The sequence below is a fragment of the Anolis carolinensis genome, chromosome 1 (genome assembly GCF_035594765.1).
Source record: "Anolis carolinensis isolate JA03-04 chromosome 1, rAnoCar3.1.pri, whole genome shotgun sequence".
Classification (NCBI taxonomy): domain Eukaryota; kingdom Metazoa; phylum Chordata; class Lepidosauria; order Squamata; family Dactyloidae; genus Anolis; species Anolis carolinensis.
Genome location: NC_085841.1, coordinates 42,978,365 through 42,994,870, shown reverse-complemented (window position 1 = coordinate 42,994,870; position 16,506 = coordinate 42,978,365). Strand labels below are relative to the sequence as shown.

General features: G+C 42.1%; 1 protein-coding gene across 3 annotated transcripts in view; it reads right to left on the bottom strand.

Annotated features, from left to right (window-relative positions):
• Positions 1-16,506, bottom strand: part of rbks (ribokinase) — a 79,874-nt gene that overhangs the window by 54,379 nt on the left and 8,989 nt on the right. For all 3 annotated transcript variants that reach the window (XM_003217368.4, XM_062973375.1, XM_062973383.1), the window contains exon 2: positions 2,787-2,919. In XM_003217368.4, coding sequence (XP_003217416.1) covers positions 2,787-2,919 — 133 coding nt within the window. The remainder of the gene's footprint in view (positions 1-2,786; positions 2,920-16,506) is intronic.

Here is a 16,506-nt window from a genome sequence, read left to right as displayed (position 1 = left end):
CATCCAGATGGCCCAAAATGCTGGACCTGTCCGGTTTTTACAAGAGGCATCCAAATGATGCCTCCGGTAAAAGCAAATAAATATGGAATAAATCAAGGTTTCCCTGGTTTATTCCACATTAATTAAATACCGCTTTAGATCCAGGCCTTCCTGAAAGGCCCAGGTCTAATGAGGTATTGGGTCTGTAGGGACTAACTTCTGGGGTCGAGTCCCAACAGCCATCCCCCCCCCCCCAAGTTCCCAATTTATCCCCTAAAACTTACTTTAAAAGGTTCCTGGCAGCCATGAAGTCTCTCTTCTTTTCCTCCTGGAGTGAGAAAATGATGTGTGAGGAGGAGGGGGGCAAAGGGGGATTTTCCTCCTCACCCCTCCCATCTCCTTAGGAGTCATTGTCTCATTCCAGGAGGATGCGAAGAGAGGCTTCATGGCTGTCGGGGACTTTTTAATAAGTTTTAGAGAGTAAATCGGGGGCTTCGAGGTGACCTTGCCATCCCAATTTGACTCAGGATGCCATGTACCTCCCCCTGGGCCGGAAACCCCAGGTTTGGTTTGGGGAGTGGGGACTAGAACATGTGCTGAAGCAGGTTACCTTAACCCACTTTGGTGCAGGTTTTAATCATATCTGGAAGTGCCCCTTCTTCACCTCCCATAACATTTTATCCTCAAATTTCTAGCATTGCAGTGTGTAAGACCAAAAACTGTCCACTCCTAGAACCCTTACCTTTGTTGTGCTCACATTCCCTTGATAGCTTTGCCAGCACCTCCTCTTTTGATACCTAAACTGTATTTATAAATGCTGGACTAAAATGTTAAATTACTGTAGTGCTGGAAGTTTAGAGACTGAAAGGAAATTTTGGGAGACTGTTCATTATGGGACCGTGTACTTGTTTTGCCTCCCCCTCCTGTTAGTTCAGAGGCAAGAAGTTCCTTCAGAACTACTAAGCATATTCTGTCCACAGCCAGCATTTTGCCACCAATGTCCATTGATAGATCTAGGGTTAAACAAGAAAGATAAATCCTAGAAGCATAATTTCTGCTTCTATCTGTACCAATTAATACAAAATAATTTTAGTACTTGTAAATGAAATATAAACTATTTTCAAGCCTTTCACATACACCATCCTTTATGCTTTACTAGTTAATTTGGAGGCAACAAAATATGCTTATTTTTATTTTGTAAGTAACACAGCATATTTCTTCAATTATAATGGGGACTGTAATTAAGTTTGTCAATATTCAACTTTTAAATTGTATCACTGTTACAGATACACTCACATTACCATTTGAAGCAAGGGTGGAGATCATATGTCTACCCAAGGGCTGAATTCAGTTTCAGAATGCTTCTTGGGAACCACATTCCAATGATGGGTTTGGTTAAAGCAAAAAGAGAAGATGAAAATAAATACCAACGTATTTTAGGCTGAAGCTCATAATGGCAGTAACTAAGCTTTTGGAAAAGCGGTTCAACATTTTAGAACTGCAAGAAAACCCAGTACAATGAGTGGGAAACCACCAAATGATGGAGTAGTGAGGAAGAGATCGTGGCTATCTATGCAATCCCAGAGGATCAAACTGAAGTCTTAGCAGAAACAGATCTGGGTCAAATGCTTACTTCTTAATTTAAAGAAAAAAATAATATTGTTTTAGATAGTTTCTCAGAATAGGGGGAAATTGGTGCAGGTAGAGGAAAACTGTACAGTGGGTAGAAAGCTAAATGATGGGGACAAAGACATGGGTATTTGGGTAACTCCCAGAAGTTGTAAGCTGTGATGTTAGACTATGAAACTACACATGGGGTGCCCAGGACTCAGCACATGTAGTACCTTGAGAGGATGTGACTCTCATTCAGCTGTTGTACATTCTGAAACTGTTAATAGCCCGCAAAACCTAAATTAGATCAAATAGAACACCGGATAGATATTAAATTTGGAAATAGGATGGCACCATATTGCTGTAAATGTTCATGTTTCCAGCTTGGAATGCCCCTCAGTCTACATTTGGTTCAAAGGCCAAAAAAGGCATTATTGGCAGTTTTGTATTCCCCTTCTGGGACATATGACTTTAGCTATCACCTGGAAAACTTTGGTAGCTTGAGCATCATTTGACTAATGGTATATAAGGGGCTGTCCTTGAAGACAGTCTGCAAACTTCAGCTGGCCCTGGGTACTAGTTCATTACAGCAATATTGCTATAGCTCTTACCATTTAGCTTCCAGACTCCAAGTTTCCAGTTTAATGGCCCTGGCAGAACCCTAGAGCTTGTAGCTTGGTGAGTTACAAGTATATTCTAGTGAGAATTCTAAATATCCCCACCCACCCACAAATCCCTGTATTTTGTATGATGCTAAGCAGTTAAAGTGAAATCACTGTGCTATAACTGTGTAGTGTGAAAGGGTCTCAGTTCAAATAACTGATAGTTAGAATCTGGAGTATACTTTAGAGACCATTCACTCTGAAACAGCTTTAAATGCGTAACTTGACTTTGCAGATGTCACCATCTCAAATGTTATTAAAATAGACTATTTTGCAGTGGTGGCACCCATTCTATAAGGATTGCACTTGAGAGAAATGTGCCACATTTATTCTACTGTTGCTTTTAGAAGAGGAAAAGACCACCCTTTTTTGCTCAACTTCTTAGGAGGCAGCAGAAGTTGAACTTCTAGAATGCTGACGTCAGTCTTTTGCTCTTAGTTTGGTTTTGTTGTTGGTTGCTAAAACATATGTAAGTATAATTTTTCAAAGTATTTGTAACAGATGTGTAAGCAGAATATATCAATCTGAGCTTACCTTGCAGATCATTGAGGTTTTAGCTCCAAGTCGAGCAGCCTGCACACACTGGTTGGCACCTTTCCCCCCAAATCCAGTGAAAAACTTATGTCCATGTATGGTCTCTCCAGCTTTCGGCAGACGTGGAGTAAGACTGTTCCAATTAAAAATGGGGAAAATATTGTTTGAATTAACTGTGGGATTTTCAATATATTTATTGCTACTTCAGCAAACCTTTGGTGTCCTCTTTTGCAGCTGCTTTGTGCTGCTACTCTTTGAGCTATGTGAGAATCCAGGTTAAAACAAGTCTGGATTCTGACATTCTCTGTATATAGCATTTTAGATCCCGTAAAGACGTGTGGCCATCCCTTCACATTTATGGTTTTAACTTTTTTATTATTCATAGAATTGACTAAAAATGTTATTCCTCTAGAAATCTGTAGGTCTTCCAATTTGATTCTACATCCTCTAGTCATGCTGAAAAACCTAGTAATTTCTAGACAGAGCACATCTTTTTGGTTTCTTCACTGCAATGCTATAGTCAGTTTTCAACTCGAAGACCAAGAAATCTCTAGAGAGATGTTCTCTGAGCAAAAAAAAAAATAGCAATTTATTTATTCACAGATTTATCACTTTCACAGAAGTTCTATGACCCTAATCCCAATAAATGTAGAAGACATTCTGGATAAAATAAATAAATAAATAAATATATTGTGTCCTCAATAAATGCAGTTTGTATCTTTGATAAGTAACATGTTTGGTATCCCAGAGTTAAGGAATCTTGATAGGCACCGTTCTGGGAGAATGCTCTTCTATAAAACCTTGGTTCACAAAGTTTCTCACACATTAAGATTTTTTGAAGCAAAAGTCTTAAAATGATTAGGGAATGTACTGCTTGGAAGAAAACACAATAACCAAGGAAACAGGCAAAGTACTGGCAAGCAAACATGTTAAATGCCACATGGCAGAAGATGTTTGTGCAGGACTTTGTTCCTGGCAAAAAAAATACTATAAGGGTGTTGACAACATAGCACAATGTTCAGTTTGTGAATATCTTGAAAGACAGCAAGATGGAGTGAAAATCTAGCAGGGGGTCCAAGTTATACTTCTCAGTTTCCACAGTCCAAGAAAATGGGACAGAAATGAGGAGGAGGTAAGAAAAGAAATTCCACTGAGAAATACAACCATGAAGGAATCTATGTTCTTTTCTAAGTGGAATGTCTGAGAATCAGGAAAGTTTAGTGCACTCTGACTAGGAGGGAAAAGCTGGGCATTGCAATTTAAAACAATTTTTGTAAGGATTACTTGAAATGCATGCTCAGTAGCAAAAATGTTCAGAGCCTTGATCTCAAATTTTGGCTATCTTATTTATATAGTCCTTGAAACCATGGTTGGATGACCATTAATGTAAATCAATATAAAACCATAATGAATGCATATCCCTAAATGCTGGACTGCAGATCCTATCAGCCTTAGCCAGCACAGCAAATGGAATTAATTCAAGCAGACTTAGGGAGCCTGACATAGTTCATCCTTGACATAATATTTCTGATCTGTGCAGATCTAATTCCATGTGAGAAAAAGTGCTCAATACCACAGAAAACCAGACCAGGATGATTCTGGAAGGAAATATAACATGAGAAATTTCCTTTTCTGCTCCCAGCTGACAGCAGTACTTGGAAAAGGTTCATTGCTGGACAGATGAATATAGCTCAATCATGGTGAGAAAAAGACAGTTTTATGAAAGCATGCAATTAATAGATGTAAGGACAGATCAATGTATCCAGTCAAATTTAAGCTCTGAAAATGGAAAAAAAATTACTCAATTCTCTACATTCCTTGGACATTATCCCACATTATATGCTCAAGACGCCCAAATTCCATTTATCTGAGATACTGGATACTTCGAAGCATACAAAAATATATTAGCATTATGATAGCACAAAAATTGGATGGTGATTGCACAATTAGCCTACAACTGTACCCATAGAATTAATCACATTCTTAGTCAGTGCTTGCTTCCTGGCATTTCTTCAGCTGCCTGCCCCATCCATTTTGAGCATCATACCACTATGCATATCTTTGGTCCTGACCTTCTAATGTGAAAGCACCACTCCATTTCCAACTGTAATGGAAACACTCCAATTTTGTAAAGAACAACAACAATAGAAACCAGATATCAACAATGACTTGGTTTCACTGGGATTCCACATGCCCATTCTCATAGAACTTCCCAAGACCCATTTAATATTCACTCTAAGCAGAAGGTGGTAGCAGAATCACTGCAGATGACAAATGCCTAACCTAGCTTCATATTAAATAAACTGCATGGTAGCAATAGATCATCCAGAATTCCATGTAGAGGAGTATATTGGTAGGAGAGGAACTGGTTTTTCTATTGGAATGGTACCCTTGTCACTGGTGCTCTTGGTGTAAGGCATAGGTTTCACTAGTGTACATGGAAATGTAAGCTGTGGTTAGTAGGATTCCCTTCCTTTATATGTAAAGAAGTCTTCAAGAAGAGCCTGGTCATCAGTGTCATTATGAATTCAAGCAGTCTGTCTATCAGATGAATTCCCACCAGGCAAGGTTATTCCATAGAGAATGGGTCCCAGTTGGCAGCCTTATTTTGGCTTACTGGAATAAATGCTTCCCAAAAAAATATGACTGTATGGGATAGATTATATGGGAGAAAGTGGTCCCCTAGACCCAAAGTACATAGGCCTGCTGGAAGAGCTTGGTGACAACCAATATTTTAGATTTGTCTGAAAATCAATTAGCAGCCAGTGGAGTGATTTTAATATGGATATAATTATGTAACAACCATATTTTCTAACCAATGTGCACACACTGAAGAAGATCTGCCTAGAAGTTACCAATATATGTGCAACCATCTTTAAATCCTCCAGCTCTAAGAAGGAATGCAGGTGGTATAATAACAGAAGCTGATTGCAAGCAAATAAATAAAATATTGAAGGAAGGTAACAATCCTATTAAAACAATTCTGAAAGTAGGCACTACTGACTTACTTCCGAGTAAACATATGTAGCCTTAGTGTGCATAGAAAGCTATCACTCTTCATATTGGTTTTACTTTTGTAATGGATACAGCAAGATATTTCTTTGCACATTTCTTTGCAATTAAAAATATGAAAATTATGCTGACCACAATGCTGAAAGAACAGATGATGATAATAAACAATTTATCACTACAATCAACAACAATAAACCATAACTGCAAAAGAAACAGCAGGGAAATTCAGAGCATAATCCATAGTCATTTTACAGTGCTTGTATTTCTCTTTCCACCCTGGTATAGAAGGCGAGTTTGAGTTAGACGTAATTGTTTTCTTGCTAGGATCAAACAACATCAATTCATTTATTCCATTACCCATGTTGAGTCCCTTAAGAATTAAGCAATACTTTCCAAGCCTCGTGTGGGCTATAAGGCTGAGAAGCTTGGTAAATGCAAGCCTTATCTCGCAATCCATAATTTTTAATTGCCAGTTCTCTGAGGAATGCCTCAAACTTCCCCATGGCATCACAGTCTACTGCCATGGAAATAGCTTCTACTACAAACAGCGACCTCACCTCCATGGAAAACAAGGAAGACTATGTGGAATGGAAATGACAGCTGGGATAAATCAACCTTCAAATATAATAAACATTTATTTTAGCCATCTTACACACCCACATGTACCATAAATGGTGTGCATGCACTCTCCCTCCCTCCCCCCCCTCTCTCTCTCTCACACACACACCAATAGTTGAAGGTAGTATAGCACTGTAAAATGTGAAAAGGTCCTGCAAATATACATTCCTCCTACACTCTTTAATATTAACTATAAGAGCAACAACATCCCAGAAATAAGGAAATTCCTTCAGTACCTTTGAGGTACCACAAAACTTTTCTCTTTTACTTGGGTCCCATTTTGGGAGAAAGTCATGACATATCTTTAAAAAAAACCCTTAAAGACTCACTTTATTTCACATAAGCTTTTGAGGACTGCAGTCTGTTGAGGCAGTGAACTTCCTCAGTGGGTTGGGGCTCATAGGGCTTAGAGGCAAATAAAACTTGTTCAGTTTTGAACATACAACAAGGCTTTTTGTTGTTTTTGATGCAGCTCTCCTAACATGGCTACCATCTGCTCTGAAACACAGAACAATAGTTGTTTCTGCTCCTTAGCAGGCCATAACCAACGTTTTTCTATACTCTTTTTTTATCTTCCCACTTTGCTACATCCTACATATTCTTTCCTCAAAACAAAGTTATTGCTTTTTCCCCCAATGGTAAAGTCATGTGCCCTGTTACACAATATTATGCCATCCAACTGCATACTAGGATTTATATAGACCCTGCCAATGTGGTTGAGTTTCATCATCATCATCCATCATCATCATCATCGTCATCATCATCAAATTACTTATTAATCGCCCTCCATCCACGATGCTCTAGGCAATTTACAAGATAAAATTGTAAAGGATAAAAATACATACATACAAATATTAATAAAATTAACATAGATTAAAAGCTCTAGTAAAGAGCCAGGTCTTCAGTGCTAGGGTAAAAGGCCCTAACTCACGCATGGCTCTCATATAGGGCGGCAAGGCATTCCATAAGGCAGGGGCAGAAATAGAAAAAGCTCTGCGTCTGGTCCTTTCCAAGTGCACTTCTCTAGGACCCGGTACATAAAGTAAATCTCGTTGGGATGATCGTTACGACCTCCGATGATGGAAGAAGGAGAGACGGTCCCTAAGGTACGATGGGCCCTGGCCGTAAAGAGTTTTAAAGGTCAGAACTAGCATCTTATATAGACCACAGTAATCAGTTGGAAGCCAATGCAAATGCTGCAGCACTGGTGTTATGTGGCATTTCATGGGTGTTCTTGTGAGTAGCCTGGCTGCCGCATTCTGAACAATACGGAGCTTTCGGGTCATGGACATCGGAAGGCCAACATACAGGGCGTTGCAAAAGTCCAGCCTAGAAGTGACCGTGGCATGGATGACTGTTGCCAGCGCCTCATCAGATAGATAGTTTGGGCCCATTCAGTCAGTAGTTGTCCCTGCACCTGCTTTGCCAGAGGACTCACTGTTTGGGCCTGACATTCAGCCAGATTTTGGGCCTGAGTTTCAGACAAAGTCTGTTCCAGTAGATTCTGGGACCACAGACAGAATGGTTGCAAGCAGGCATTCTGAGCCACATTCCTATCCGCAGTCAAGGCTAGTTCACCAGCTGCAAGATGGACATTCCAGTTTAGAGGAGGATAATGTGTTTGACAGGAGGGAGGCGATTACTCATCGAAGAAAGGGGCACGAATGTTTACGAAGGAGTAAACGACTGCTTTTGAAGCATGCTAATGAGTAGTTTTCTCATGAGATAAATAGTGTTCCCATGGAAGGAAGACCTTGGGTTTTCATTAAATGCCTGGTCCTTTCTCTGCACGGCAGAGGTGTCAACTTTGGAATTCAAGAGAGAAAGATCTTTACTCCGTGTTTCTGTATGCCTTGCAGCCATGGATTTTGACTCAAGTTTCTGCCTTTGAATCTAGTTGAATACTCCTGTGACTTTGATGTGGATTTCCAATGCCTTGGATTATATTGGAGTTTGATCCTGCATTCTAGCCTTGTTTCCTGTGGTTTCCAAATTGTTTCCTGCCTTGGAATTGAATCCTCTTTGGACTAATCTTGATACTTCTCATGGGACTAAGTTCGAGTTCTGGTTTGGACTATAATATTTGAGTGACTTTCTTAGACTCTTGCTTAAAGACTTTCAAATACACTGCTCTTGTGGATTTAACCCCTTTTATTGACTCTGAACTTATTTGCTTGTGCTTACTTATAATATTCAATAAACAGCTTGATTGCTTATATTCTGGGCTCCAGTGTGGTTTCAAGATGCCTATGCAGCCTAGGGGTGCAACAGTGGTGTAGTGGTTTGAGTGTTGGACTCTAACTCTGGAGACTAGGGTTCGATTCCCTGCTTAGCCATATCATAGTGTCTTCAATAATGCTTTCTGTGAACAAGGATGTTCATATTTCTGGGTACAGGGATATTCGTCTTTTTGGGATAAATACATCCACAAATGCCACACTATTCCAATAAATATAACAGATAGCTTTACAAGGCACTGAAAAAATAGCAAAAATTTCCACCAGCCATATTAGATCATTCTGAAAAAATGTCAGCACATTTAGTTCTTTAACTTCAGTTCCTGTATACTATTGCACACAATGTATTTGCTACATCATAGTTGAACAGATTTAATTACAGGCTAATTAATAATCCAACAGAATGGTAAATCAAATGTTTCATTGGATGTTAATGGGCATGTTTAAGGCTGGATGGCAATCAGGAGCTGGACGGCGGTTCCAGGGACATCAGGTGAAATGAAACTAGGCATAGAATTCATGGCAGAGGTGAAGAGAAGAACCAGACAAAGAGAAGGTGGAACAGATCAAGGGGAGTGGCAGGGCCGGCCGGAGATATTTTTTGATGTAAAGCGGGGGTGCTGAAAAGCGCCCCCGCCACCGGCGCCCTGGCCCCGCCCAGCGTGCCCTGGCCCCGCCTCCCACGCTGCGTGGGAGGCGGGGCCAGGGCGAATAGTGAGGGGGCGGGGCCAGAGTTGGCCCCGCCCCCCGTGCCCTGGCCCCGCCTCCCACGCAGCGTGGGAGGCGGGGCCAGGGCACGCTGGGCGGGGGGGCGGGGCCAGAGCTGGCCCCGCCTCCCACGCTACCCCCGCTCGCCCGTCTGGCCTTTTGTAGCAGGCCAGACTCAGCGGAGGTTTCTCCAGGCCGCGATTGCGGCCTGGAGGAACCTCCGCTGAGTCTGGCCTGCTACAAAAGGCCAGACGGGCGAGCGGGGGTAACGTGGGAGGCGGGGCCAGCTCTGACGCCGCTCCCCCCCCCCCCGCCCAGCGTGCCTTGGCCCTGCCTCCCACGCAACGTGGGAGGCGGGGCCAGGGCACGCTGGGCGGGGGGGCGGCGTCAGAGCTGGCCCCGCCTCCCACGTTACCCCCGCTCGCCCGTCTGGCCTTGTGTAGCAGGCCAGACTCAGCGGAGGTTTCTCCAGGCCGCGATTGCGGCCTGGAGGAACCTCCGCTGAGTCTGGCCTGCTACAAAAGGCCAGACGGGCGAGCGGGGGTAACGTGGGAGGCGGGGCCAGCTCTGACGCCGCTCCCCCCCCCCGCCCAGCGTGCCTTGGCCCTGCCTCCCACGCAACGTGGGAGGCGGGGCCAGGGCACGCTGGGCGGGGGGGCGGCGTCAGAGCTGGCCCCGCCTCCCACGTTACCCCCGCTCGCCCGTCTGGCCTTGTGTAGCAGGCCAGACTCAGCGGAGGTTCCTCCAGGCCGCAATCGCGGCCTGGAGAAACCTCCGCTGAGTCTGGCCTGCTACAAAAGGCCAGACGGGCGAGCGGGAGTAGCGTGGGAGGCGGGGCCAGCTCTGACGCCGCTCCCCCCCCCCGCCCAGCGTGCCTTGGCCCCGCCTCCCACGCTGCGTGGGAGGCAGGGCCAAGGCACGCTGGGCGGGGGGGGGGGAGCGGCGTCAGAGCTGGCCCCGCCTCCCACGCTACTCCCGCTCGCCCGTCTGGCCTTTTCTAGCAGGCCAGACGGGCCAGGGCGCACTGGGCGGGAGGCGGGGCACCGTCAGGGCGGTGCCCCGCCTCCCGCCCAGCCTGACGGCGCCCCCCCGGGCCTGCGCCCGAGGCGGCGGCGTCAGCTGCCGCATGAGTGGGGCCGGCCCTGGGGAGTGGAGAAATGTAGGTAGATGATAAGCACAGTAGACTTAAGTAGATCCTTTTCTCTGTGAAGAACCCAAAGACATTTTTAGATCTTAAGAGATAAACAGGTCTCTTTGAAAATAATGATGGGAATGGAAACAACTTGTAGCACCTGGAAACAGATAAATAATGAAACCAAAGAAAGGCTGTTTTGAAGAAATACTGACTTATGTGGATGCATCCAAAGAGAAACTGTATAGGGAAATGGAGCAGAAACAAACAATACATGATAGCTTGTGATTTAAGCATCAAAGGGGAACATCAAGTTGTTCAGGACTTTGTGGTCTAGAAATACATCTTCAATAATTGTAACCTTAAGAAGTCTTACCAGTATGATAGATGAAGCTAAAAGATTCTGATTTTTCTAGGTCTATGAAGTGAGTTTAATGAATTTCCATTGGACCTCCCCTGCTATTCACAACAAGAGAAATGCTCCCATTGCAAATATCAGGTGTGCAGGAGTCAGTTCCAATTCCAATCTTGACTGTGGTGTCGGCAAGGGGCTAAAAGCTTTCTTCCACTCTCCTATTTATGATCCAGCACAATGGAAAACCTCCTTTCAAAACATCAATTTTTAAAAAGTCTAAACATATGAGAAACAACAGGTTTAGTTTACTCAGAAATCTAACAATGCATCCAACAATCATGAGAACTCAGATATGTTTCTTGTTCAGCAAAAAGGTCTGATTTCAAACTATTTAAAGGCTACTTCCAAAAATAAGGATTCTATAGACTCTGAGATCCAGAATCACACCAGCTGATTGTATGTAAAGACTGCAAGAATACAGACTTCCGGGTACAGCAGCCGGGCGAGTGCTCTGAGAGCTCTCGAGCACCAGCCTTCCCAAAGCGACTGGGTAGAGCCATTTAGCTCCCTCTCTGGGGCGGATTGAAGCCCAAGAGACTACTAACCCATACAAGGACCCCCCACCGATGACCCAGGGTGCTGACCCCCCTCAAGGTGCCAGCCAAGAGATCTGGACTGTATGAGCAGGCGACTGTTCCTGAAAATGGCAGCCTAGCCGCACTTTTAAAGATGAAGAAAAATGGAGGATACTAAGAAATGTGAGTTAAACGAAGAAATCTATGTGTGGATGTAAACATCGAGGGTGTTCAGGAGGAGGAAACTACTTCTTTTAAATTGGGACAGGTTACTTGAGTGAAAAGGACTAGCATATCTCAAGGCAAATTTGATCAAGATTTGGACAATTATAGCAGTTCCAGTGAATTTAATTAATATTGGGAAACTGAGAGAAATAGGCAAAGCTGAAAGTGAAGAATTTGGCAAGAATTTGACAAAAAGACCCAAAGACGTTAAAATAAAGCAAACTGACCTTGAAGGGATAGTTGTTGTGTCTAGATCCGGTTGGAGTGCTATAGGAGGGACAAAAGTGGGGCTACAGAAGTTGAAAGCAAGAAGCATCAAGTGGGACAGAAGGGCAGTAACAAGAGTCAGAGCTACAGTCCTAGAGAGGAGGAAAATTGCTGAAGGAGATACAAGTAATAGAAGGAACAAGACAGTGGAGGGAAAGAGGTTCCACGGAAAAAGGCAAACCTCCCAGAACAGTAGAGGAACGTGACATCTCTAGAAAGACCGGAAGAGACAGTGAGCAGCGAGGGACAAACCAGGAAATAAATAAAGAGGCCCAACAAGGACGAGAAGCAGACGATCGAAGGGTTGAGGATGAGAAGCAGACGAAAGAAGAGTCATGGAAGAGAAGCAGATGAGAAGAAAGGCGAGGGGAAGGATGGTTCAGCAGAGCTTGGCTTGAAGCTTGAGAAGAACTCAGAAAGAAGCAGGAAGGGGGAGAAATACGATGGCCATGCAGAAATTAAGAATGGAGAAAGACAGCAAGAAATTACTATGGAGAAGAGGCTCCCTTTCTGATGACTTAAGTCTAAAGGATGTTATGAGAGAACTACAGAAGATAGCGGAAAATCAAAAGCTGCTCCTGGACCAAATGAAAATCAAAATCTGCTCCTGGACCAAATGACAAAGTAACAAGGGGCGTAATAATACAGTTTACAAAGAGAAAAACAAGGGATAAAGTCCTGAGGTGCAACAGCATGAACTCCATCTTCTATAAAGGCAAGAAGATTGTAATCCTAAAGGACTGACCTCCAAACGGGCAACCTCCAAAAAAGAAGAAAGTACTTATTCCTAATGGAAGAATTCAAAAAATGACAAATCCGCTTCAGATGGGAAAGAAATGAAGGAATAATAGCAACTTATAAACAGGAGAAACATTGGACAACATCAGAGGAAAAAGCCAAAGAATTTTACAAAAATAATAACGAGAGAGACAGAAAGATCTGAACCCAGGACCAAGATAGTGACAGAGAAAGAAAAAGAGCAAGAACCATTTCCCCAGAAAAGACGGATATCCCCACAGGATTACATACCATGGAATTGGAGGATTTGGTTGAGGACGATGAAACTCAAGGCTAAATCATGGTGCTGAAATGCTATGTTAATAATATAAACTGATTAAATTCATCTAATAAAAGACAAAAAAATTCAACCAAATAAAAAAGTGTAAATTTGATGTAGTTGCGTTTCCAGAAACACATATTTCACAAAGACATATAGCAAACTTAACTAAAAAAATATAGGTAAGGAATTCGTATCTTCATCAACTGAAACAAAAGAGGTGTGGTACTGTATATAAACCTCAAATTAGGACCCAAACTAGCCTTTAAAGGTGAAGTTGAAAGGATGGTGGGGCAAAAGTGAAAATGGGAAATCAAGTATTATTACTCTATAACATTTATGCCCCAAATGGCCCCAAAACAGCCTTTACAAAAAAATTAAGAGAAAAAATAACTTTGCAGATTTCTGATGAATTAATCATTATGGGGGACTTCAATGGAGTCCTAGACCCGAAAACAGACAAAAATGAAGACCCAACAAAAAAGAAAAGAAAATACATGTAGGAAATCTCCTGGCAAACCTACTGAAGGCATGGAGAACGAATCACCCAAAAGAAAAAGATTATACCTTCTTTTTAAATCGACAGACGTTGTGGTCTAGGATAGACATGGTATGGATTACACCATCATTAATCCCCAAAATGGAAAAAATAGAATACTTCCCAAAAACAATTCCGACCACTGCCCCTTAGAATTTACTATAAACAAACCATATAAAATACATAAAAGGAGACTGAATAGGACATTAAGAAAAATAAAGAAATTCTGAAGGAACACTTTACCCTGAATGACTCCGCTAAAGTGTCGACTCAAACTATTTGGGACGCTAGCAAAGCGATAATGCGCTGACACTTTATTCAGCAAAGTGTGCAAAAAAAAAAAAAGAGTAAAAAATGAGGCTATTAATAAAGTAAAAGAAGAAATTAAAATAGGGGAGAGGAAATTTAAAAAGATCCTAAAGATAGAAAAATTAAACAAGAATTAGAAATTTTGGAAATTGTTTTTGGAGATGGAAGAAATGGAGAAACAACTAAGGTTTCTTAAGCAACAGCATTTTCAAAATGCAAATAAAACAGGCAGATGGTTAGCTGGGAGAATTAGAAGAAAAAGACAGACCCAAAACATAACGGAAATATCTGCAGAAGGAAAAAGTCTCTTCACTGAACAAGAGATAGCAAATCAATTTAATACATTTTATAGCAAGCTATACAACAGAGACCAAATAAGAAAAGAGGACATCATAAAATTCTTAGACAACCAAAAGCTGCAGAAAATAACAGAAAATCAAAGAGAATTACTAAACAAAGAAATCTCCAAGCAAGAAATCAAAAGAGCAATTAGGAAACGTGAGGGAAATAAGGCCCCTGGGCCAGATGGCCTAACTGGACTATACTATAATGTATTTGCAGATGAAATAGCCCCTTACTTGGAGAAAATAATGAATATGATATTAGATAATCTGTATGGCATAATAACAATACTCCACAAAGAAGGACAGGACCCTACAAACGTGAGAAAGTATAGGCCTATATCATTATTGAATATAGACTATAAAATCTTTTCAAGGATATTAACTGACAAGATGAAAGAATTCTTAAAGGAATTGATAAAGGAAAAGCAACCAGGCTTTCTACCTAAGAGAAAATTGAGAGATAATGTTAGGTAAATTATAAACATATTGGATTATTATGAAACAAGCAACAAAGAAGAAATGGCACTACTAGCAATTGACATGGAAAAGGCCTTTGACCATTTGAATTGGGATTTCTTTAAATTACTGATAAAAGAATTAGACATGGGATTACAATTCACCAATGCGATTAATAGGATTTATGATAAACAAGGAGTAAAAGGTCAGGTTGCTTACCTGTAACTATGTTTCTTTGAGTGTACTCTGTGAATTCACACTAGTGGAGAGACTGCACCTGCGCGGGCTTCAACGGAAAACGCTTCCAAGCTAAAAGTTTGAATTTTGGCAGTAGCCATGCCCCTCTCCCCGCAGGACATATAAGGCAGCCCTGGGTGTCCGCTCTCCAGTTCCTGCGCCGCAAAGGCAACGAGAAAGGGAGAGGTTTGGCAGCAGGGATGGAAGGGCGGGTTTGTGTGAATTCACACAGTACACACGAAGAAACATGGTTACAGGTAAGCAACTTGACCTTTTTCTTCGTGTACTCTATGAATGCACACTAGTGGAGACTAGCACGCTGAGGTCCAGGATGGTGGGACAGAGCAAACCTGACAACGATTTGAATGTCCAAACCCAATTTTTATTAGGACACATCGAAGAGAAAGAGGCACAAGTGACAAGGAGGTCAACATATAGGCCAAGTGCATAAAACATGAGACATAAACATGTCGAGGTGTATCCCCGGTAAATGGGCAGTAAGGCAGCCCGGGGAAGAAGGTGCAAATAGAATAATAGTGTCTCCAGAGAGGAGAAAAACACAGTGTAACCTGGCCTTAGAATAGGAGAGAACAGCAAACAGACATAGTGCAATCACATAAACATTGTGAAATAAAGCTTGTTATGTAAACAAAAACAATTGGAATGAGACCAATTCACTTTCCCCCATTCCCACTGTTTGTATCTCCGTTGTCATTCTCTTTCCCTAGTATTCTCTCTTTCCTTTCCTTTCCTTTTTTTTTTTTGGTAAGTGTTCTGTAGGGAAAGACAGTGTCCTCTAAGATAAGCAGGAGGATAAAACCGATCTGGCGAAGGCCGAGTCCTTTTGGGTCTTACAGTCCATTCTATAGTGGGAAACGAATGTCAAAGGGTTCGACCAAATTGCTGCCTTGCAAATAGAGTCAAGAGGGATACCCCTGAGAAAAGCAGTAGAGGTAGAAAGGCCTAGGTCTAGGACGAATCGACAGGGGGGGCGGGGCGGGGGAGGGGAGGGCGCTTAGCCAGTACATAAGCAAGTTCAATGGCTTGCACAATCCAGTGAGAAAGTCTCTGGGAGGAGACTGGATTGCCCAGTTTGTCCGGGGCATAAGCGACAAAGAGTCTCGGTGTCTTTCGCGTTGCCCTAGTATGGTCTCTACAGAAGAGGAGTGCTCTCCTTGTGCATAAAATTATCTGCAGGCTATGTGTATAAAGTGAATGAATATAAATGAATTTCATGTTTACATTTGGATCTCATCTCTAAGATATTTCATTAGTACACATATGCAAATACAGATATTCCACAAAACAAAATCCAGAATACTTCTGGTCCTAGGCATTTTATATATCGGACACTTAACCTGTATATATCTCTTGTGGATATGTATCTGATGTTGGGCTGCCACTCACAAAATCTTATACTACATCATACTTGTTAGACCAGAAGGTGCTAAAAAGTATATACATTAGAATTGCTGTGCACCAACAAAAATGATATGCATTGATTTTTCATTCATCTTTATCTAGAATCGGGCATGAAACTCTGGTGGGCTGATGCATTCTCTTTACTGTGCTTAGAGGCAACTATTTTTAATTGTTCAGCCTGTAAGCTTACACATTTTTTATGATTAGAGGTGAGCAAGTGCATTGTGA